Raw genomic sequence first — 24,985 nt, 5'->3', positions numbered from 1 at the left:
AAAGTGAGACTGATGTCTGACCAACGGCACATCTGAAGTCAGTCTGTGTTCAGCACCTATTCCATTCCCCTCCCTAGCGACCACACCATCGCCCGTGTCCCAAGATGCCAGCTGAGATTTGCTATTAGCAGTCCTATACAGCTGAAAACTGAACCTTGGGGGAAATCTTGTCATGGTGTTGACAGAAGTTTATCTGTCTGATTAGACAATGGAGTCTAGTTTCTGCACTGTGAATCCATAATGAACAAGTTCAAGAAGTACAAACAAGGAAAATTAGCACGTTTTTTATACACAATGCAAACATTTCTCAGCTCAGTGTGTCATATACTGTATTGTCCAAGTCATTGGAAAGTATAACATTAGCAGATGGTAGGAATATCTCACTGGGGAGCTTTTAGTGAAAATTCAACATCCATTGTATAATATCCTGTATTATTACCTTTGCTGCCATAAAACATCCTCAATGGGAACAAGGGCAACTTTGGACAACTTGCTTTTCAGGAAAATCTGTTCTCTCTTTACACATTTTTACCCTGAGATATTTTCTTTTAATATTTTCTCTTTGTCTTGCTACCCTCCTCCCCAAATATGGCATATTTTGTACCATACTTGCTAATAATTTGCTGCATTATTACATCCATGGGTTTCAAAGCAGTTAGCAAGCAGCGTCATTGTTATGTTAACCAAAAAGCTGGAAATAACTGAAGGCTCCAGATGGGTAAAACAGAAATGAAACCATCTGCACTTCTTGGCTGGTGATGCCAGCTAATGGAGGCAGGACACTGTGCAGACCCATGCCACAGTGGAGCTTAAAGACCTCACCCATCAGCAGGTCAGACACACATTTGTGAATTTAGCCTCTCTGGTCTCGTGAGGAGCTGGAAGGTCGTGTTTCCAAAGCATGCTCAACTGTGTTTCACTTCACATTCCCAAACCCGAACGTCCCCTGCAAACAACACATTTTGCAGACTAATAACTAAGGACACTGGACAGCACAAGAACAGAGCAGGGCACTAGTCCACTAGATTCCACTTATTATTGTATCCACATCCAAAACATCCGTCCCTTGACAGTGATTCTGTAGCCAACTCCAAGCACCTTCAAGATAATAGCCAACTTGCAAGGCTGGTGTTTTGACAGATTGTGACAGATTCTAGTGAAGCTAAACATCTTGAAGAAGTAGGTTTCTTTAAAAGGAGATTCATCACATTTTATAAGAAATGGAAGAAAATAACCCTTAGAGAGAGATCTTTCTAGACCCATATGACTAAACAAAAGCAACCACATGGCTGATGACAGTTTCAGCATTGTGAGCTATAAAAACAGAGTAGTACCTCAGATTTATCCATTTCAGCAGTGCTCCTGTGAACCCCTGTGTGGGGGACATCATATGGGCAGTATTATGATGGTGGAAGATGTCAATTTAAAAACAAAATGGGGAGAGGGACAGAAGATGGACAATGATGGGCACAGACCGAAACAGCAAAAATCATGAGACCTTTCCATGTTCCTGTTCTGTAATTTTACCTTCAAGAAGCTTGATAAGGGAGATCAATTTATCTAGTCAAACACTTGCAAGGTTCTCACTATTATAACTCTTTACATCAGCCCTCTGAAATAATATCTATTTTTAGTATCAGGTTTTTAAAGTATCCTCAACTCACTCACTAATTTTGAGCCTGCAATTTACCCTGGGAGCAATTTTGCTGGTGGAATTAGTGCCACTTAACTACTTTGATTTGCAGGCACAATTAGTAAGTTAAGTATTTATGGATCCTAAACTACACCTGTAAAACGGAAGGCTGCTTTTAAAAACAGCCCGTATGCTTCAATTGAATACAACTCAGTTCAATGGCACATGGATATCTAAAGCACCATGCACATTCCAGAGTAAGCAAAAAAACCCACCTTTTTTTTTTTTTTTTTTTTTGTGGCAAAGTTATTCTTTAACCCACCCATCTTTCTTACATGACTCATTCTAGACACAAAGGCTCTCATAAAATAGTACCTTTCTTTGTCAGAGTTTGTCAATGATTTCTAGTGCTCAAAAGGTGTGGCCAAGGGTACTCAGGCACATTTACTGTTATTTATATTGCCAGGTAGTTGGACAAAATCATGTGATGCTGAAAGTACAAGCATGGAGCTGACAGCTAACGCCATCAATTGATCTGGTGATCAGGACCACTCAGATCCCAGGCAAGGATAAAACCAGTAACTGTGATTAAGGCAGAATTAAAAACAAAGACTTTGGATCATATTTCAAACATCCTTCAATGAAAACAAAATAAAGAAAAACAAATCTACCCCCCAAAAAAAACCCACCAGACAGACAAATCATATCCTGAAAATTTCACTCAGCCAAAATTCATAACAAGGTCAGTTTTAACAAGCACTTCATCACAGGCTTACAGGGTAGGTGATCGCCTTGCCTCTACAAACTGACGATCTAGAGGGGAAAGAGAACAGGGGAGAAACCCAGAGAAGAGAGTACCTTGGCCAGTGCCATCAGCAGAATTGTAAAAAGAAATCAAAGCTCAAACTGCTTTACTCATACCGCTGCCCTAATTCACTTTCAAGCCTACCCCAATACTAATTCAATGTAACCATCCAGTTAAAATCAGTGTAGCTCCAAGTAAGGAGGTTAAAGTTATTATAACTTCTTAGTTCTTTAAGGCAACTCTTTGCAGGAAAGGCATATTGACTATTCATGTTCTTAGTTCAACAATACTATCCCCCAAAAGAATAAATTAGAGTTGCCACCTCCAGTTCAGCTCATCTGCAAAGAACAATGATGAAGTAGGAGAATATGAAAAATAAATCTTGCTTCTGTAAACATTAGTGGCTGAAAAGCTTGGAAGGAAGAAATGGTCAAAACTGTCCAAATGTTTAATTAACAATAACCTGACATATAACTGAGTGAGGGAATAAAAGAAGTCACAACTGAACTTTCCTTGGAAACATCCTTTCCACTGAAAACCAGAGCACTTCCCTGCTTGCAGCAGCAAACAACACAAGAAAGCGTGTGAACCCCTCCTCCCACTATTCATCCCATCAAATAACTGTTTTTCATCTGAGATTTAAAAACCTAAACCATCCTCAGTGATTTGACTAAAACTTGAAAACAACTGAAAGGAGTTTTAGCAAAAAATGTTTATGTATATTTACATTTTTTTTGTGAGAACTAACTTTGAAGTGGGGTAAGTAATGGACTATGGTCAGTAATGTTTTCCCTCCAAAACCAAGTTTCTTGCATAATCTAAGCAAAAAAATTGGTCTTTGCTCTATAACCTTACATGAGCATACAAGAAAAATCCTGGAATTCGTGCACATATTGGGGTTAAGAAGAGTTCTTTTGAATCGGTGTAACAACACAGCATTCATGCAATTCAGACTTACTTGTGTTAATTGGAATCTAGTTCTGCAGGCTGGTTGCACTACTGAATACCATGAGGAATGTTCACTTTTTACGTAACTGATGTCCTGGAATTCATTTTCAAAGCCAGGTATATGTGTCTACAAATGAGTCACTCCTTCTCAAGCGTGCATGGCTCCGTGCACAGGAATCTCTGCAACCTGTACTGAAATGTATTTGCTTCTGCCTGGAAACCACCACCTGTTTCAGCAGCTTATAACACCTAAAGGCCATAGTTCCCAAAGTTGTGTTTCACAAGGTAACAGCATTTTTTTTACAGCCAACCACACAGCAATATTACTTTTATGGTGATCTGATGGTAAATCACTATAAAAATTTGATTGTCAAGATGCAGAGTGGTCCGGCACTCAGCCCAAAAGGTTTGAGAAGCACTGGTTTGGAGGAAAAGCCACCTGGAACTCAGGACACATTAGAGAAGCAAAACAATCACACGGGGCTGGTCCAGGACCCCAGCATTCCCACTACTACAAAACCACCCTGGCACTACCAGAGTCTACCAAATGCCTGCAGTATTACAACAAGTAACAGCAGTGCTCTCGCTTCATTGCAAGACGGTACCTTCAGCGCTCCAGAGCTTCTTCACACTCTGTCAAGATTATTTCATTTATCCAAATGATGTCTCTCTCAAATCAAACACCTCCTCCAACAGCAATGCTTCCAACTATACTATATTAACTTGGAAATCTCCCAGGGAGCACAGACCAAGCCTGACTTTTTCATCACCTGATCTCAGATCCCTGTATGAATATAGCTGCTTACATTTTTCACAACACAGCATGTTACCCTGCAGAACTGTAGCTTTGTGCTCTAAGAAAATTAAGAGTTCTTCAGGTGTGGGAGGCAAGACAAAACCAAAACAATCTTAAAATAAATCTTTTAAGAGAGAATAGTTATGGTTCCCCTGGGATGAAGTATATTAAATATACAAAGTGTTCTATTTTCTCACTCCCAGTTCTTAGAAGACACCAATCCAACTTCCCTTAAAGTCAAGGCAAAAAAAATTCCCCTCTGGGCTAACACTTGCCTTAAACTGGGCCCAGTAGGTATCGGTAGCAGCTGTATGCACAGATCTAGATCAGGGTACAGAAAAGAAATATAGGGCTCCTTCTGATTTATACCATATACGAACACTCCTCTGGTCACCACACTTGAAAATTAAACTTAGAGGCTCAGTGAAAAGCAAGAATTAAAGCTAAGCAGGTTTTCCACTTAGTAGCAAAAGCTTTTAATATCACTGCAGAGGCGGAATAAAAAAATGTAAGCTACTTGTGAGGTACTGAATGTAAGTACAGACCTCTCTTCCAGCAACTGGTACCCATTAGATGTCTAATAATGGCATTAAAATAACTCTTATGTAACTCAAATGTTCATCTCCCTCTTTCAAATTTCCAAATGTGGCGTTCATGAAAAAAACCAAAGGTGGCAAGACTAGCCTTTCTGAACTATTTGCGCATGAAACACACAATACAGGGCACATGCCTGCTACGTGTGAATGCATAGCTGGTATTAAGAGGAAGTTGTTGGTTAAAATAATTACACAATACCAATAAAAATCCCAAATTCCACTACAAAGAGTTTGAATTAAATTCTGAGGTTTGAGGAACATGTGCAGGGGGAGATGGACAGGCTGTGTTAAAAACTGTTAGGACTTCGGGTGGAATGATAATTACTTCTCTAAAATCTGTGGAAAATCTTTCCCCTCATTATTATTATTATAAATTACAGAAGTGAACACAACCTTGGCAAGAGGTTCCTGAGTTACAGCCTAAGGGAAAATAGGCCAATATCTGCTTACAGAACAGACGTGCCACAGGCAGCACAAGTGCAAGTTTGTTTTGCAACAACCAAACCAAGTACCTGCCCTGGTCTGAAAGGCCAATAGTTGGGACAAACTTTCCTTCTGCAAAGCAGGAAATAGGATAGGAAAATGAATTGTGATGTTGTCTCAGTGGCCATGTAGTATTCATAAAATCAAGATATTAATGAAGGCAAGCCAGCCTGAAGAGTTTCCCTGTTCTAGTAGCCTGCACTCGCTGACACATACAGTAAAAAGACAAAGTGCAACACTTGCTCAAGCATTTACCACCTATCAGCAGGAGCAAGGACACCTTCCCCTCCCTTCCCTGCCCCTTCTCCCCCACCAAAGATTATTTACTTTGCAATCTAGGGCTGCCCAGTGAAGAGTTCACACTGTAAACAGCATTTTTATAGTTGGTTCTTGGTGTATGGAGGACTGGGCTAGGGCACAAACACATCTTCATGTAACTTGCTCACTGATTCGAGAAAATACTTTCATTCTTGATTGCAGAGGGATTTCCAAATAGGCTTAACTGTTTTCATGAATCAGATGCTCAAATTGCCATGACTTCTTAGCATATCAGATACCATTCTAGCACACGGGAAAAAAAGGACTGTCGGAACTTGTAAAGGATTTACACGGGAAATAATCAAGCTCTGGACTATCTCACTCTTCCTTGATAAGTAAAAGACCTACCCTTGTCACAACGTTAATCAAGGCACACTGAACGCAGAGCCCTGGTTTTCATCTTTATTGCTTAAACTATACAAAGTCCTATACAAACTGTTTAATCCCTAGATCAGCAGCGTGCTTCAGAAGGCTGGAGAAGTTCAGAAAAAAATGACACAAAATCAGGTATGGAGGAGGAAATGGGGAAAAAGGTTTTGCTCGTTGATATGACTTAGACAATCTCCTTCTGGCAGAAGGAAAGCTCCACCTTCCCCTGGCATTCAGAGCCCCTGATGGCAAGAGAAGTAACCTGGATTGAAGAATGCTTAGCACAGTTGGGGGAAGGGAAGATGGCGTGACCTGCTCTGAGTAGTTCAGGATGGTCCAAACCATTTGCATAAGAGCAGCAACTACTATGCATTCTGTCTCACCTTCTGGACTGGACACCTAGATACCAGGGCCTTGGAAGGTGCTCTGGTGTAAGAAGTCATTCACCCAAAAGGAAAGCCCAGGGATTTTAAACAGAAAAGAGAAAAGTGTCTAGAATATGAGCTCCTCTGTTCTAGCAAGAAGAACAGTTAAGCAGGTGTAGCAGGAAGTGAAAGATGAAGATTTGATTCAGTTATGCATAGCACAGATGATGAGCAAGACGGTATCTATTCAGGTAGAAGCAGATGGTAGAAAAGAAACATGCGGCACCTGCAACTCATGTATAATATACACATATTCAAGGTTAGCATCCAGAGGAGGTGGTCACTGTGTGGAATAAATAATGTCAGAGCAGTATAGGCTGTCATCATAAACCAAGGACAAGGAGATGGAAGTCAAAGGGAGTTGAAAGAAAAACCAATTTAGCAAGTCTGATTTATCCCATTATTGCACCCCACTATTCAAGTCTCTACTCATTGCACATGCTTATAGCTCACTTGGTACAATCACAGCACACCAGAGTTGCTAACATATTTGCAAGGTTGCGATCTAGTATGAGGTTACACTAGGTTGGCACAAGAGACAGGAGAACTTGAGTAGGCAAAGGTTTCACTTTTCAAACAGAGGTTTTAGTTGGAATTGACCCTTACAGGAAAAATGAGCCCACGAGACTTAAGAACGTACCTGGCATTGGCTAGGCTTCCTGGGAAACCAGAGGCTGAAAGGCGTTTGGGAAAATGCCCATCTCTCCACGTGAGAAGAGACAAGTTCTTTCAGAGCCCCAGTTATCCATGATTATTCACCTTTAATGAGTCCTTCCAGATCTCTCACTTCATTACACTTCCTTCTTCTGACCTTATGGTATAAACTTTTGGTTACCAGGGTTTCCTCTAATGACATCCCTATGCTCTCTCTGCAAACAGACACTTTTCCCCTCCATGTTTCAGCAGAATTCTTGCCATGACTTCTGTTTCATGCCTCACAGTTTCCACTTGCAGAAGCCCCCAATTTCATGTGCCTTCCCTGAGCTTGAGCTGCCTAGGCAAGAAGATGAAGGTGCCCATTAAGGACCAAATCTCTGGGTCTAAGCATTAACCTAGTTGAATGCTGTGTGTTCAGGAACTGGGCGGCAGTTCTCATCCTGGCTCTGCCTCAGACCCGCTGTGTGACTTTGGGCAGGTCATTTCTTCCATCTGGCTTTCTTGCTTTCCCCATCTGTAGAAAAGGGCAAGTCTCATTATCCCTCCCTGTATAAAACATCCCGAGATCTACAAAAGACAAACTGCATTGAGAGCCAGGCACTATTATTACTAGAGCTCTGTAATACCAAACAGACACTGGCAAGACACACAAAAGTAAAATAAATCGAAGGGCAAGGAAAGCAGAAAGATCAACGGAGCACACAAATTGAAGAAAGAAGGGGAAAAAATCTGGTGAAAACCAGACTACAACACTGCGGCACCATTCCTGTGGTCTAAGTATATACCAAAGGACAATGCTATTCAGAAGCAGGTCTACAAATCCCGTTGTCTGTATTCTCAGTCTTTCTGTTTTTAGAGGCCTTTAGTTTGGTGAGTCTAAACTGCTGCTCCTACCTAACTCTGCACATAGGAAAGACTTTTTGTATGGTTTGGCTTAGAACTGTATTGACTGACTACAGCTTGAAATGCTGGGGTTTCAACCCCAAGCCCCAAATTAAGGTTGACATGGGGGTGATTCCCACAGCCCTTCCCAAAGGGGGGGTGAGTTTCCCTTCAGGCTTCCCTCCAGGGTGGTGCCGGCCTGGCAGACAGAGCCATTGGTTAAATGAGCCCCAGGGGTCCCACACTGAGTAACCAAGGGTCAGGTGTCCACTGAGGGGTAACAGCTGGGACCACTTGCAGGCAGGGGCAGTGTCTGTGTGTGAGGTGGATGCCCTGTGCAGAGTTCCCTGTTGGGGAAGGACCTCCTGCCTCCCTGGGACTGGGCTCCAGTCAGCTCTGGCTTTTGTAAATGTGGGCTGTGTAGAAATTTAGTGTGTGGCTTCCTTGGTCTGATGTATTTGGCTTGTTGACTCAGTTGTCTCCCGTCCCTTCTATGGGAGACTGCATGTCACCATTTATTCCACCCATTGTTGGTTGTGTGGTGTCGTTGTTGGTGTCAGTGGGATTGATGTCGATTATGTATAATCTGAATGACTTGTTTGTACCCCCAGTGCTCACCCAGGTACTGACCCTTTTGTATCAAATACAATTTGGTTATTGGTTCATCTTTATGCTGGCTGTGTCCTTTATGCTAGGCCTGATCATTGGCAAAACATAGCTGTACAGCTCAAGTAGGTGAGAAGATGCTCTGTCACCTTTTGAGATCAGCCAGGATTATTCTTTCTCCAGCTGGGAAAACAGTCCCTAAGAAATGAAAGGCACAAGAAAGCCTGGATGCAGAGCTGTAGGACAGTTAAGTGAACCTAACTGACATTTATGTAAGTGTGTATGTAGTGCTTTAAAAGGGAAGATAGGCACAGAATTATAGCATCATCAAGAGATAACTGAGGCTCTGGAATCAGCATATATGACTGTTACTCTACAACACTACTGGGCAAGAGGCGAATTGCGATCCATCTGTCAGTGCGTCCTTTGCTGTCACAGCATCCTTGCTGCAGAGACTACCACGTTCTGCTTCTTTCCATTATGGATGAGGCTGGAATGTCCCTGTGATTTCTCTGTACAAGGAGTTACAGTGCCCCTCTAACCAATTTTCATTATATTTCCCAAGCAAAGAGCAGCTTGTATCTTGGGATTAATATAGAAGAGGACAAAAATTCAAATCCTGTCTTTGCAATTCCTAAGAAACCACTCACCTTTGCTTTCGAGAGAGAGCAGCAGAAGCTGAGTGTGTATGAATTGGTTTTTGAATGTTTGGAGTGAGAGTGCTATGAGATGGGCTGTGTCTGCAAGGAATAGGTTACGGTATGAATGCAGGGTCATACATTGCCTTTGGTGGATTTCTTTTCCCCTTGCTGTTTGAGATTTCAGGCCCATCTCTTCCTAAAGCTGTGTGCAGCCTTGTTTCTTAGTTAAAAGGATTTTCTTTATTATTTTTTAAAGCCTGTTTGATGAGTGATATGAACTGCCAGTGAATACTACATTTCACTCCCCCTCATTAACATTGTAAATTAATTTAGGCCTCATTTAGATGCAGGATTAACAACCTGAGGACTAATCCACTCTTTATTCAGAGGACATATTCAGAATGAGCAGTCTTTCGTCTCACATCACTCAATTAGTTAGCAGGACCATCTCTTGGGAATAAAATGATATTTCTGTCTCCGTTTGACCTTGAAGAGTTCCTTTCCAAGGTAGAGTTCTAGGAGACCTCAGTCCTGGTCCCAGCTGTACTACAGGCTTCCTCTGCAACCTTGGTCAAATGCTTTTACACTCTGCATCCATTTTTCCCAATTTGCAGATCTAGAGAGTCAGACTTAGAGAAGAGGCAAAAGATTAAAAGTAGTGTTGTTTATGGTGGCTTAGGCCAGCGTGTTTTATTTCACCAGGGTTAAGGGTACATGGGCCATAGGCCAGCTGCCAACACAGAAACTTGTTAAGCTGAAGTAATGCACTTAATAAGTTTTCGGTTATGTGCCCCTACCCTTACTTACAGGAAATGGTGTTTTATTTTGAGAGAACTCTCTTCCTGTAATGGCACTGTGATTAATATGTTATTATCTGTATTGCAGGGGCAAAGTCAAGCCATCAGTTTTCAGATCAGAAAAAAAAAAACCCAAGAGAAAAATGTTGCTTTTCTTAAAGCAACAGTTATTAGTTACAAAACTCACGACACAGCAGCAATTTTGCAGCATATCCAGTGACACTGTTTTCAGATGCCTCGTACATTTACTAGAGAAATAAATAACATTTCTTCCAATTAACAAATGAAATGCCCTGTTGGAGCTTAGCTCTTACTTGTCAGTAAATCATCTGCAGAAGAATTTCATCCACTGAGGGGAATGAAGATTAAATATATGCTTTGGCAAATGTCGTTTTCAACCAGAATATTTTCTTGAAGGCACTTTGAGTCTAATGATACATTGAGGACCTGTTCCTCTGAGTACAATAAATAAATAAAAATATTTGCTGTAGAATAGAGCCTGATGGACAACCAGTGCCACTTTGGGCATAACTGACTGATGCTACCTACAATCACTAACACTTGTAAAGCTCAGGCCTTCTGTTCTGGACATGTGCTGCACACATCCCCTTAGCTGAGCTCTGCTGTCCCACAAGGAGAGCATTTTTAAAGCCCTAATACAAAATGCTATTAATTGTGTGTACTGCAGCATTACCAAGAAGCTGCAATCCCAGATGAGGACCGTGATGTGCCATGGGTTGCAGAAAATAAAAAGGAGGACATACTGCAGTGGTTCACATAGTTTGAAATCAAAGTCCAAATGACAGAGCTCCAGAACATTCTCACCTCTCGTGTGATAACAAAGAATGATTTTATACAGTTTATTATCAGATACAGTTTCATGGATAAGCTCCTGACAGGCATTTGGTATCCACTGTGGTAGCATAAGGAAAAAAGCATGGAAAAAAATGTCTTTCTGGCACACTATTTCTAATCCTAATTGAATTCTAATTTTTTTCAAAGAGATAATTGTTCCAGTGTGGTTCCCTCAGACAGATGACAGTGACAAGACAACCACAGCACCACAAATTTCTGACTCCAACTAATAATTCTGTAGGAAGTTTCCAAACCAGACTGTCTCTCCCCTTAAAATACTGCTTTTGCTCTCTGGCTAGTCCTTTCAACTCTCCATAAAGATCAAATGTGCTGTCGTAACTACATAAGACTGCCACTCAATGTCATCAAATCCAGCCCATTGACAAAGACACTCCTCTAAACCACCTCAAGGCTAGAGGCCAGAAAAGCTGGATTTGTCCTGGGGTTTTACAGCTCTGTCTGCAGATGTCTGCAACATTCAAACGTCTGCTACATTAGAAGGACATCACAATTGCAGTAATCCTCCTTCCTTAAACACAAGGAGAGAAATGTCTGAAGCTACAGTACCAAAATCATAGGGATATTGTTAATCCATGAGTTACCATGAATGCAATGATTGTTAGCCTTTCCTGCAGTTTGTATCCTCAGGTACTTGTCCTGATGAGTTTTACATTTTCATGCCACACTGTACTCCCAATTACTGTACATTCAGCAGATTCTCTGTAGAGCACATCCAGGGCATCATACATCACACTTATTACCAACTTACAGAGAGTTAAGTGAGAACAACAGGATCCTGCTGTTTTATCATGAGTTTTCTGATGTAGGGGAAGTAGCCATCTCTTATTTGAATTTTGTTGCCATGAATAATGTCATTAAGTTTGTTTACTTTTGGCCCATTCTACACTCAAGTCATTCTGAGCCCTGATCTCCTGCCCACCAGCAAATCAAAACCAAAATATCCCTCATGTTCACTCGTCTTCTTAGTAGGAGTATATTTCACAGCCAATGTGCCCAAGGGCCATAACTGAAGAAACCTGAAAGGACCCTTCTGAGAAGAGGAAGGTTACAAAAAACAGAGAAAAAACAAATACTCTTACCTGTCTGTAATAAGCCAGCCCCACTGTCTTTGACTCCAAAGTGCTGCTGGATGTCTAGTAACACACCTGCAAGAAAACCAGAGAGAAAAAAACTCAGTGCCTTCAGCATTTGAAAAACGTACAGCTCAAACCTTTTGTGAAGCATCAGAAAAGCTTCAAATTCCAGTAGTTCAGACACATAACTTCTAAAGTTTGCACACTGGCTGCTTTTCTATACATGCATACTCAATACTTTTGGGCTACTACAATAATAGCAGAGGTAGGCAGATACAACATCATGCAAAGAGTTTGGGAATGAAATCCTCATACATGAGAAACTGGTCTTTCTACTTAAATAACATCAGTGTTTTCTTTTTGTTTGTTTTCTGCAGAATCCAGATCCCTTCTGTTATTTTACAGAAAAATAAGGAAACGGATTCTGTGCCTTAGGTGATTCAAATGGTTTGACAAATTGAATCCAAGACAAGTTTTAACAAACCTCTGTTGGGAGGAGATATGACACATTGATAGGAGCAATGATGAATGTTTTCACATTTATCTAGTTCTGAGGGGCTTCTCATTTCCAAAACAAATGTAGAAAATAAATTTAAAATAGCTCAGGAAAGGTGGGTAAGTGACCAAATACTTAACTTTAAAGCAACTACAAGCAAAACCAGAATCAACTTTCTCTCTTCCCTGAACCCCCAATATATGAACTGGCATAAGCAAAATTAACAGGTTTTGTAGTATTTACATATTCAGCTAGATTTAGCACTTGGGTATCAAACATACCAATGCATGTAATGTCAGGTACATGTGAACAGGCATGCTTTTGTAATCACCTAGCCAACAGGGAAAACCCACAAGAGAGCTTTTATAATTCATCTTGGGGGACACACTTTTGCCAAGCTGTAGACAGTCCAGTTGTGTCAGATCCAGATCCATATGCCTGAAAGTTTGTCTATGGTCTAAACAAACTGTACTCCAACTTCTTGGATCTGGAACAAAGACAGTTGCTCTCTTAATACCTAGGAAATTCTTATTTAGGCTACTGTCTTCCCCAAAACTGAGGATATGCATGTTTCTTCTTTAAAATCAAGAAACAGCAGTCTCCAACTACACTGAACACCTACAAAAGTTCACCTCCAGTTATAAATTTGATCCAAGGATTTATCCAAAGTATTTCTGCTTATCACTGTAGGTCACAGGAATCAACTAAGCACCAACCTGAACTCACTCACCATATATCTTATCTTTTGGGACTGTCAGGATCACACTAAATGACAAACACAGAGATAAAAGACCCAGAGATAACTATTCCCAGCAGACATCTGGAACAATGCCAAGGAAACAGACATAAATTAAAGGTACTAAAGGAAAAAAAGATACAAAGAAGGATGGAAAAAGTAAGAAACCTAATTTATCCTATTTCATATTACTTGTAAATCATTTACTCAGGGCAGCATTCAGGTTGCCCTTTAGACTACCAATATCAGCCCAGTAACACTAGTTCAACCTCTTACGTCCTACAATGACCCCCTACTCCCGTATTCTATCACTGTTTAGCCCTGAGCAGAGAAGGCTCGGGGTGGGGAAGGGTGTGAATCTTATCAATGTGTGTCAATACCTGATAGGAGAGGGAGTAAAGAAGACAGAGCCAGGCTCTGGTGCCAAGTGAAATGAGGCAAAGGGCAAAAACTGAAATACAGGAAATTCCATTTAAACACTAGAAGAAATATTTTTACTGGAAGAGTGGTCAAACATTGGAACAGGTGGCTCAGTGAGGTTGTGGATTCCCCATACCTGGAGATACACAAAACCCAGTAGGACACAGTCCTGAGCAACCTGCTCTAGTTGAGCCCACTTTTAGCATCAGGCTTGGACTAGGAGATCTTGAGAGATTGCTTCCAACCTCAATTATGCTGTAATTCTGTAATTTTCTGAAGTATTAAGTGCTTGATTACATCCAGCCTGGTAGTTCTCCCCTGCCTTTCATTTTCTTTGGAGCATTCCTGTCTACTGTCATTCCAACAGGTAGTTCTTAGCTTCCTCTTGGATGGCAGATTCACCTCCATTTTCAAAGTGCCCTGGCGTTTCTTGCCTGTCCTTCCCTCATTTGCTCCATTAATAACTGAGATATCATTATCCAGGCAATATCTGTGGAACCAAAATAAATTTTGCATTTGCCTAGCAAAAGCCTCTGTGGCTGTAGATGACTTAGATACTTACAACACTCCAGTTGTAGAAGCCAAGTCAGAGGGATCCAAGCTCTCCTTTCTTTTACAGATGCTTTCAATACAAGACTTAATCTGAGCAGGTACATCACCAGCTGCTCAAAGTGATGCCCATTCACCTCCTGATCCACGGGCAAGTGGCTTCCTGGTGGATGCCATGCTCCTGTTAAGCCCATCAACTTGCAGGTTCTTTTATTTCAGTAACAAAGGGCTAAGTTTTGCACCCACGTTTCTTTCAGGATGGGGCTTCAAATCCCACTGATATGATGATAGATTTATGTTTTAAAAATCAAATAAGCTCTGTGAAGCAGACTAAAAGTATATTACCTAAAGGCTGCAAAGAAAAACGAAGACCCTAAACCAGGGACAATGCAACTGTACTGCTCCCAGCACTCTAGTTAGGATGGCACCTGATGAAAAAATTTATCCCGAAGCTTGTGCAGACAGACTACCCTGATGTTGGTTTCATGGTAGAAACCTCTGCGCAGAGGTGATCACCAAGCAGGATTCATAGCTCCTAAACTAGCAGGTGCACAAGGGTCAAGAGCAAGCCAGTAACAGAATCTCACCTGTACAAAAAGAAAAACGGCACAACCTACTGTCCTGCCACAGGATACCAAAGGGACTGATTCAGAGATGGGAAAAGGGACATTAAGAGCTGTAGCCCTGCCTTGTTAAAACTGTCTGGGGAGGCAGATCCTCTGAGTGGGAAGGTTGGACCAGACTATCTCCACAGGTCCCTTCCAGTCTCAACTATCAGGACTCTGTGCTCCTATATCCGCAACGGAATATAGAGGCGCGTCCAGAGGTTCCTCCACCGCCCTGAGAGGTGCCTGCCCTGCCTACAGCAACATATTCCCAGTCAGGCCAGAATGGCAAAGACGTCCATTAAACCACCAAAAGTTACAAGGAGCAGGAGCCTGGGATGTGATGGAAATCAGAGTCAGAAAGATTTTTTTGGATTTGCATCCGAAACCAGAACAGCAAGTGCAAGGGATTATAATGGTGCCTATACAGTAAAGCAGAGGAGGTCTTCCAGTTCATTATAAAGAAATTATCTGTCCAGTGACAATGGCTTTATAGTTCTACAGTGTTTTTTTTCCACAGGAGATCATAACGTGTTTTACAAGCTTGAACTACTGTAGCCATAAATGAAATACTCTTAGGACACTGAAATGCAGCCACCTTGGATTAAGCCTATAACTTTATTCTGGTGGTGGAGAAGGAAGTGGGTTCTGTGGACAGTACAAAACAGAACCACAATTATAAGTCCTGTGTGAGCTTGGAAGGTTTCAGATGATTAAGAGAGATCTGCATGTCTAATTGGCATGAATTTCCTACTCCAAGTCTATTTTGTATTCTATTTGGACTACAGGTGTTTTGATATGGGATTTAGAGCATTAAATTAGAGGCAGCGGCAAGCAGATGATGCAACGCAGCTATGAAGTGATAGGAGTTTCTCTCTGCTGTGGGAGTTTTCCTGCTCAGCACACTCACATGGGAAGACACTCCTCCTCTCTTAAATTTGCTCAGCTCTGTTTTCACCTCACCATAACAATGACTCACCCCAAATTTTAATAAGATTTAGGGATACAATTAAGCAATGATAGACCAGGGGAGAGAATACAGTAAAATGACAGAAATGATAGAGCTTTTGACTTTCCTTCCTGCTTCTAGATGACGGGATGGCAGGGACAGCCGGAGCCAAGCTCCAGACAATGATCATGTTGCTTGTGGAGATGTGCTCCCAGGTGCCTCACAACACCTGACGCAATCCATGAAAGGGAAGCCGCCACATGTGGCTGACAAGGACTTTCTTGGATTAAAGTTCAGACCTACATCCCAGGAGGATCTCAAAATAACCACGAGCAGCTAAGAGGCACCACTCTTCCTGAGACAGTCTCTCAGCAGGCCTGAAGGCCATCTGGGATGTCTTTATGATTATATGGCACATGTTAGTGCTATCACCTGTTATTTGTTAAACACACTTGGCATTCTCAGGACCGAACAAACATACAGGAAATACGGTGCCAACCTTCCAAAGTATCTTACCAGCTGAACCAGACACTATTAATGCTGATGTAGATCTTGGAATTCAGTGAGATGAAATATGGGCTGCACCTAGCCAGGAGAGCTGATCAAGACAGGCACAGGGACAGGACTTACTGGGAACCCAGACAAAGGAATTACTAGTCACTTCTGTCCTATCTAGGTTACTTTATGAGGCCTGCCACGCTGGCATCTAAGTACCTGACAAAGACACCAAGGCAGTTATCGGATTTTTGCAGACACTGGGCACAAAGAGTGCTTTAGAAAAGCACTAAAATTGCTTTTAAGAGCAATTTGGAAGATAAAAGGTCTTCGGGCATGGAGTGTTAGATAGGGAGGGAATGCCTAGTAAATGCACAAGAGGAACATGGCTTAACTCATCCACCTACAGTGTCAGAGGGTTCCTAGGATCTAGTGCAGGATGCAGCGTCCTCTTGCCTCCCATTCTTTAATGGCCACTTCACAAAGAGTGAATACAAAAGACCTGATTCTGAGCCTTTTGGAATGCAGGTACACATTTAACAGCCTAAGTTATTTCTGATTTAGGGGAAATACCTTGCGAAAGGCAAATTTTCCTGGAGGCACATGGTTTAGGCTTCAAACAGGGACGTAGGTGGTACTGATGACACATGAGGCAAGCTGCTTGCCTGGATAGACTGTGTTACTGACCAGGGCTACAACAGAACAAAAGCTGTAAGACTGGAGGATCATCTGATACGCATAAAAAGATATTCAGAACAGAGGGTCATCTTAATAGAAAAGGTTTTTGTGGTAATCATGACTTAAATAACTAGTCCATAGCAGATCTAGTGTGCAGAGTGCATTGGTTGTCCTTTATATTTAAAAGAAAAGTGGAATCCTCACCTAACCACTGCTACCTGTATATATATATGAATAAAGAGTCGCTACGTTAAGAAATTATTCATAAGCTAAGCCACAGTGAAATCACAATTTCAAAGCAGAAAGACATGAGAGCTTCCATGGGAGAGCCCCATTTTCCACTCGCCAAAACAAAACATCATGATTCAATTTCAAACTGCTTCCAAAGCAGGTGCAAAATACAGAGTTAGCCACCGAGCACAAAGCTACAGAAACAAAGGCACAGGTTTTCAGCTCACCCAGCCCTGCATCAGTAATCCAGTGCACAGTCTTTAAACACTGTCTGTGTGCAGCAACACCGTTGGCCAACACATCTATTTACTTAAAAAGCACATGCATTTTTAAAGCTATCTTTTAATGGGGAAAAATTATGGTGCTGGAAAGGAATGAGCACACAACTTTCCAGACAATGCAGGCTGGGCACTGACAGCAATCGCGTGTGCCCCCAGCACCCCCTGTCCTGCCCCACTGCAGCCCTAGACTTGCTCCACTCTCTGGGGAAGCCCTAAAGGAGGTGGAGGAGAACCCACACTCTCTTGGCTCCCCAAGAGCCAGAGCGGACTCTGTACTGACAACTCTTGTTTCCTCCATTACTTGTTGCTACCTACCTCTCCTCCTTATGCTAAAGGCATTTTCCTTCCCCAGCTGTGCGCCCCGGTTCTTCCAGGACCAGCCCCCACAGGTGGGGGTCACTAAGCAGGGACAGCCAAGCCCTGGCCTCCCAAAGGCACAAGTCACCTTCCACCATCAGGCTCTTCCTCATGCCTGCAGCCCTATTCAACCTGCTTCAAATAATGCATTCAGAAGGCTTAGGAGTGGTGTACACACCTGCCTGTTCAGAGACGTGAAAAGATTAGGCGAAGTTTATTCTGAGGCCTGTGTGATTGTATCTTCACGGCAACCCTAAGGTGTGACTGCAGTTCACACACAGATCCCCAAGCTTCAAACAAGCTGGCTTCAGCTCAGCCACCCACTAGCTATTAAACACCAGCTTCACAATTTGGACTCCATTTAAATACTCAGCTGTAGAAAACCACCATGGTACCCTGCTGGTATTTGTACCTCAAGATAAAATCCCACTGCTACCACAACTAGCAAGTCTAGAACTAAAACACAGTACCACCTTCTTTGGATCACCATGAAAGCATTCCCTGTCTTACACGCAAAAAGAAGCTGGCCTGCTCTTTAAGTATTGATAAATGAGTGGTGACATCTTTCTTAAAAACGTTGACAGGAGCTTCCTTAGGACATACGCACAGACTTTCCTTCTGCAAAACTGATTTCCACTGTTGCATGACAGGACAATATGCGTTGGTGAAATAGTCTATGGTTTTGAAATAGTTTTGCAGGATTAAAAAGAAACAAACAAAACCAAACCAGCAACTAGACAAATCACAACAAGGGTTTCCTAATATCTGCTCACATTGGCACGCAAGAAACTTGTGACCTAGAAAGCATTGAAAAGAAACTGCCAACACCCACAGTGGCGTATTTAGAAAGGGGTTTCCCTGAGTAATAAAGCAGAGCACTGTGAAGAGAGAAATCCAGCACAGCAGTTCAAGCCAAAGATCAGAATAAGCCAGGGTCTCGGTGCCCAGCTCTGCAGTCATTCACAGGCCATGAAACAGCTGCTTAAAAATCTGCTAACAAAACCCAGAGTAGGTGAGTGTGAGTTCAGAGCCTTCACAGACACTGACAGCCTCCTACTACCTGCTCATAAAGAGACGGGGTGACGGCTCATCTCAGAAGACTGTGTTTGAAATGGAGAGTAAACCCACAAGGGCATACACCTGTAGCTCCGGCACACGAGAGGACTTGCTGTGTACCCCGAGTCGCCTTTCCAGTGGGTTTTCATTAGGATAGGTACTATACACTGCCAAGTGTGCTACTGCTTGGGAAACAAAATTTCTGGGTGCTTTGTAGTGACATTCCTATTCTGAATCAAAACCCAGTGTTACCCTCAGCGACTTGCACCACCTGTCACACCCATTTTTTCCATTCAATGTTTTTATCGTTATTAAAATATCAGTGGGGAAGTATCTGAGCTATTCATTCATTCCCAAAGGCTATTGGCTTACCTGCATGGCATGTAACAAGTAATTAAGCATTAGGAAAAAAAAAATAAGGAATGCAATTAACCAATGGCTTGGAGAAGAAAATATATTAAAACCCAACTTCTTCCTCTCTCTCTGGCAGGGGCTAGGTAGTAATAAATGATGGTTCTTCTAACGTAGCTCAAACTCCACTGTAATATTGTATGCAAAGTCTTAGCACAAAATTGCCCGTGAGAGTAGGAGGAGATAAAAAAATTCATCAGGTGTAGAATCGATTAGCACAAGGCATCATTAACACAAGGTCAGGGCGTCTAGGGAAGGCAGCACAGGACAGCTAGTCTTGCTCAGATTAAAAAAAAAAAAATCAAAACAAAACAAATAAGAATTTGAACGTAACCATAGCTGCCAAACGCTGGGTGCCTCACTGGCAAAACCACACCCTAATCAAATATTTCATCTCCCTAATTACAGTGTAGGGCTGTTCCCAGGACTATGGCTGGGAAGGAAGCCCTTGTCAAACGTGGAACATTGGATACTCGGCCAGCATGAGCCCAAGAGCTTAAATAGATTTCAAAATGTCCCAGATTTTCCATTTATGATGAAATGCAGCAACAGCTCTCACCGGTAAAACTGCAACATGACATGGGTCAAATCTGACACTAAGCTTACAGTGTCACTTCACTCTCCACCCCCATCACACAGCTCCCTACAATAAGATCCTTAGTTCCACCTCTGCCTCCTCTCACTTTGAGACTCCCACCTTACCTACCTTGATCAGCCTTCCAGTTCCCACAAGCCAAGGAAAAACTTCAGCTGAGGGATAAATTGACAGCAATTGACTAAAAAGACAAGCTAAAATGAATTGGCACCTAGACCTGAACTTGAAACCAAGCTTATTCATTGAATCTTGGACAGATTTCTTATGTGGAACAGTAAAAATCAGACGCTGTTACAACTTTAAACAACAAACAGAAATATAAGTAGTAGCTAAGGTTTATGTTAGTCATCTGAAATGACAGGAATCATTAACAGCGTTCATATGAACCAGGCCAGACCTTTCTCCCACACCCAGGATCTCTATCTCAGGACTCAGTTCAAACCCCCTTTCTAGTTTTTTAACTCACACAAACAAAGCAAGGCACACTTTGCACTTCAATACCTCTGCTCCAGAATCAAACACAATCTTTACCAAGGGAAAAGGCTACTCTTGTGACATTTCAGATCTAATCAGCAGCTTAACAGATTTTCAGACCAAACAGCAGAGCCTCAAAAAATAAGGTCATTATTGTCCCACTTACTCAAACCTTAGAAAATTCAGAGACTCTCCTGGTTCATACTCTCTTTATGCATGCTATGGCAGAAAAAATTGGGCCTGCCACCTAAAGCTCCAGTTGTCTTCTGGCTTTCTAACCTTTACAGAAGACTAACAAGTCTAGCTAATTCATGCAATGAAACTTATCTCAGAGACTTTGTATATGAACTAATTAAAATAAATAAAAACAGTATAGATAATGATAGAGCAAATCAAGTGCATATGAATTCAGTCAGTGACTCACCACTCCCTTGTTTTCCTTATTGGAAAACTTGGCGTATCACCATACTGGAGTGACAATGAGTCAGGAAACTGGCATGAACCACAAATTGCAAGGAAATTAAAACAACAAACTACCAAATCTCTTTTTGGAGACATATTTGAGATTTTTGCTGGTTTTGTACGGATGTGGCTATGGACTTCACGGCTCTATTCTCATGGCTTTCTGGCTAAACAAAATCAACAACGGGAAGAGTAATTTACAAATTCTTCTCAAGACAGTAGATAATGATTAGGCTCTTGTTCTCAGAATCAATTTGATGTCTTTAGTTTTACATTGTCTTGCTTATATTTTGACCAAATACATTTGAAGCATACTATCCTATCCTACTGAATGCTCAGTATCACCTTATCCAGTAAATAGGTGGATATTACTCGCTTGGAACCAGCTAAAGTACATGCAAATATTTTAACAGTACTAAACTGAAGAACTAATGGTGTGCATGACATGAGGCTAAGAGTTCTCAACCTCATTCTGTGCAAGCATAACCTCTAGCTGGTCACTTTGTTTCCTGACACGTTCACACAGACCACGAGAACTTGCACTGTTACCTTCTGACACAGCCCCTCTTGGACTCAAGATTTTCAGGCAGGCTGGGAACATGAAGCCCACCAAAAAGCCTGGGCTATCAGGTGTATCTTCTACACACAAGCAGCTCTCTCTGGGGCTGTCAAGAGATCACGTTTCACTACAATAAAATTAAATTCAAAATGTTAAATTAAAAAAATTATTTAGAGATAAATAAAAAAATGCAGATTCCAAGGTTGTGAAGACTAACAAAAGAAAGCCTCTGTATTCTCTAATGTCACAGACTATAGTGAGCGAGGATTTTTTACCCACTACCTCCCCTTTTATAACCACAGACACTTTTGTGACACAGAAGACTGAAATATGAGTGAACTGGGGTAATTAGTGACTGATGATTTACAGCAGATGACAGCTAATTTCTTCAGTTAAGAAAGTTTCTATCAAATCTGCAGAAATATGCACTCAGATTGGACCAAGTGACAGCATCTCATTTCTCATTTGTATTTTGCTTCTACTTAGCAATGCCTCGAAGCTATTATGGAACATCACAAGCTGTCCAGGGCATGCTGATATGTTTGTATGTAATTGTAAGGTGCTTTCTATTTTTTTTTCACTACAAAGAATGTTTGATAAAATGCAGGGGAGATGTCAGATGCAGAGGTACACTGTGCTGAGCAGCCTGCAGAACAGCAAGCAGGTGGTAAAGCAGCCCGGCAGGGAATGTTGGGCATCTCTCAGGCAGGTTTCTGCTGTGCAGAGCTGCCAGTTTCTCAGTCAAATCCCAACATATCTACTGTCATGGTCCTGGGTTCATAAAGAGTTCTGGTAATGAACTTCATGTCAGGGTGGGAGTACACAAGCAGATCTTCAGTGCTCCTGCTGAGATGCACATTGATTTTAAAAAGTGGCTCTGAAATGTTAGTAACATCCACTATGCAAATCTCTCTCTGGGACCTAGATCTGGAATCAGGAGTCTTTAAGTGCAAAAGTAGGAAATGCTGCAATTGGCTATATCATATCCTTCATGGATTAAAACCTGGCTAAAACTGATGCAAACTTGGGTCTGCAGCCCACTTCTAAGATAAAAGGAAATCTGAAAAAAAAAACAAAACAAAACAAAGCCCTGCTATTTCAAGAAACTACCTAAATCTTCGTGTTTTAACTTCCAGATGAAAAAGATTTTTGGCTGCAGATAAAAATACCTACCCTAACTTTAGTAATCCCAGAATGGCTTTTACTGTTAAATATATGCTTTAGACATCTCTGAGACACTGCTGCTGAACATGGCAAGGAGGTTTGTGAGTCTGTCATCCTGCATAAAGAAAGGAGGCGAGAGCTACTCCAAGGCCACCCTTGCACACTGCTCCCTTTCATTCACCTGTTTTCCCTGTTCTCTCTAGAGCACCATATCCAGGACATTCTGGGTGTCCCCCCCATCTCCGGATCAGGAGGGCACTGTGATCCGATTCCTTTCCTCCTTCCCTCTCCCCATTCCCATATGCACTGGGGGAACTCTCCCATCACAGGTGCATTGATCTATGCATGAATCCTACTACACACATGATGTAAATAAATCAAGAGGTTGTGTTTAGAGGAGCTTTTTTCATATCCTCACATGACCTGAGGGAGACGTTTTTCCCTGCAGATGAGGCTTGCAGGTATATTACTGTACTCTGCCAACATAGGCTCCTGGAACCCTCTTGTGTTTTCTTCCAATCACAGGCAATTTTTAATCTCTGTACGAGTGGAAATGCCCTTCGGTCATTGTCCATTCCAACATCTCCCACTGATAGAAAATATCTTTCCCTGAGCACAAAGCAGTGTGACACTCCTCTGCACACATACATACACACGTGTGTGTGCGTGTACATCCCACAGAAATGCATTAAGCATCTGTATTTCATTCTGGGTCCCGATCAAGCATGGTGCTCAGCTATCGACAGCTGCATTAGTTATTCTAAGCAACATGACTTTAAACTCATCTAGCTGCCAAGGCAGGCGGCTTTGTGCAGTGAATTAGTCCAGGTATCCAAAGAAGATCTGTGTGGGGCACAAAAGCTTGTTAAGAAACCCAGGACATGCCCACAGCACTATTAGGGGAAAAAAAAAAAAAAAAGAAACCAGCTTTGGAGTTACCACAGGGGATGTTTAAATACATCACTCTAGCTTCTTAAATATGACCTATTGAAGAGTTTACTATGTTCTACAATAGCTCCACAGCTGATACAGCAGTAAAATCTGTGTATAAAACCTTACACCTGCATGAGGGTGTGTACTTCAATGAGACTAGAGTGCACTAAAATAAGTCTGTCAGCTAGGACGTCTCTAGAATTGGAAGGGGTTATTGGTGTAGCCGCATGACTACAGCGATATCAGGAAATCCTCACGGTGCAGACAGGGCTTGCCCTGTTTTATCTATAGAGTGTTTTATTCAGTGCAAGTGGTAGCAATCTCTGAAGCCAAAACACCCTCCACAGCAACGTTTTTGGTTTTTGCCTAGCTGCATTGCCACAGGACCTCTACTGCAAAGGGCTACGGTAACAGGACAGTGATGCACTAAATGACACACCCACGTTAGCAAAACCTGCATTCAACCCAGGCTTAAGAGACAGGTCTGCTCTGTTCCCAATCCTGACACTACATCACTATTTAACCTTGGGTAAGTTATTTGATCATGCAGAATTTCTGAGTCTTCATTAGCCTAATGAAGATAATAACAATAATCATGTGTGTCACAGATAGAGTAGGGCTTGGTTATTATGTTCTTGTGAAGTCCTTAGAAGAGCCCCAGATGAAAGGGAAATTTGGAGAAGGAGAATTAATTACAAGACATGTGTATCCCAAATAAAAAACAGACAGGAACATTTTTGTTGTTGCTGTTATTAGGAGAGACAGTCTCTTGCTTTAGTGAAGCTTTTATTTCTGTGTTGGTAAAGCAGACCCATTTTAACCACTTTCCACATTCGAACTGTATTTGTAAATTGTGGGTAGGTGATAAAGGCTGCTGAGCCTCTGATACTGCAAACATAAAGGCCTTTGATCAAAGGTCTGATTTCACAGTAACTGGCGTCTGTGATACGACAAAGCTGACGGGTCTGCCTGTGTTTTAACTGTGGCAAGGCAAAACAAGGAATCAAAAATTTATTACCATGCTGAAGGAAAGACTAGGATTGAAAAAAAGGAAACACTTCCTGTGGATAAACACCTCATAGTAAGCATAGTCACAAGTGAGAAATGTTGCAATGAAATTATATTAACAAGCACTTGGGAATTTAACAGGACGTGCAGACAAAACCATCTTTTCTACAGTGCTTTGTATCTAGGAAGTACTAAGCATTTACCACGCAGGTCAGTACATTATCTGTTTTAAATATGGGGAAGGGGATATAGTGAGAGATGCAGGGATACATCAGAGCTCATGCATAACTGAGTAGCACAGTTCAGAAAGAGACCCAAGCTCCCAACTTTTTCCCCAAGCTTGGACTACTGTGCACTGGAGTAGGCTTCCTCCTTTGCCAAGGATGAACCCTAGTTCTTCCTGCAGCATGCTAGAAGTGTTAGATGCCATACTTTAATCCAACATCATCCAGTGACAAATTCAGTTCTAACTATTAACTTCACTGCGTGAATTTCAAAGTGATACCAAATTCCATAGACTATGCCTCGGGGCATTCAGTAATGAATTCCTTAAACAAATAGATGAGTACAGGAACCTGGGGGGGGAAAAAAAAATTTAAAAAATTGTACATTCTTTCCAGG

The 24,985-nt window shown here is 41.8% G+C and overlaps 1 protein-coding gene across 1 annotated transcript in view; it reads right to left on the bottom strand.

Moving 5' to 3' along the window:
- The window catches only part of LOC113487347 (protein spinster homolog 2), a 144,829-nt gene that overhangs the window by 84,701 nt on the left and 35,143 nt on the right, over positions 1 to 24,985 (bottom strand). The window contains exons 2-3 of the mRNA XM_026861865.1: positions 13,132 to 13,166; positions 11,912 to 11,977 (exon numbers count right to left, since the gene is read on the bottom strand). Of these exons, the coding sequence (XP_026717666.1) occupies positions 11,912 to 11,977; positions 13,132 to 13,166 (101 nt within the window). The remainder of the gene's footprint in view (positions 1 to 11,911; positions 11,978 to 13,131; positions 13,167 to 24,985) is intronic.

Source organism: Athene cunicularia, assembly GCF_003259725.1.
Source record: "Athene cunicularia isolate RWA chromosome 19 unlocalized genomic scaffold, athCun1 chr19_part1, whole genome shotgun sequence".
Classification (NCBI taxonomy): domain Eukaryota; kingdom Metazoa; phylum Chordata; class Aves; order Strigiformes; family Strigidae; genus Athene; species Athene cunicularia.
Note: the sequence above shows the minus strand (reverse complement) of the source record. Positions and strands in the feature narration are given on the sequence as shown.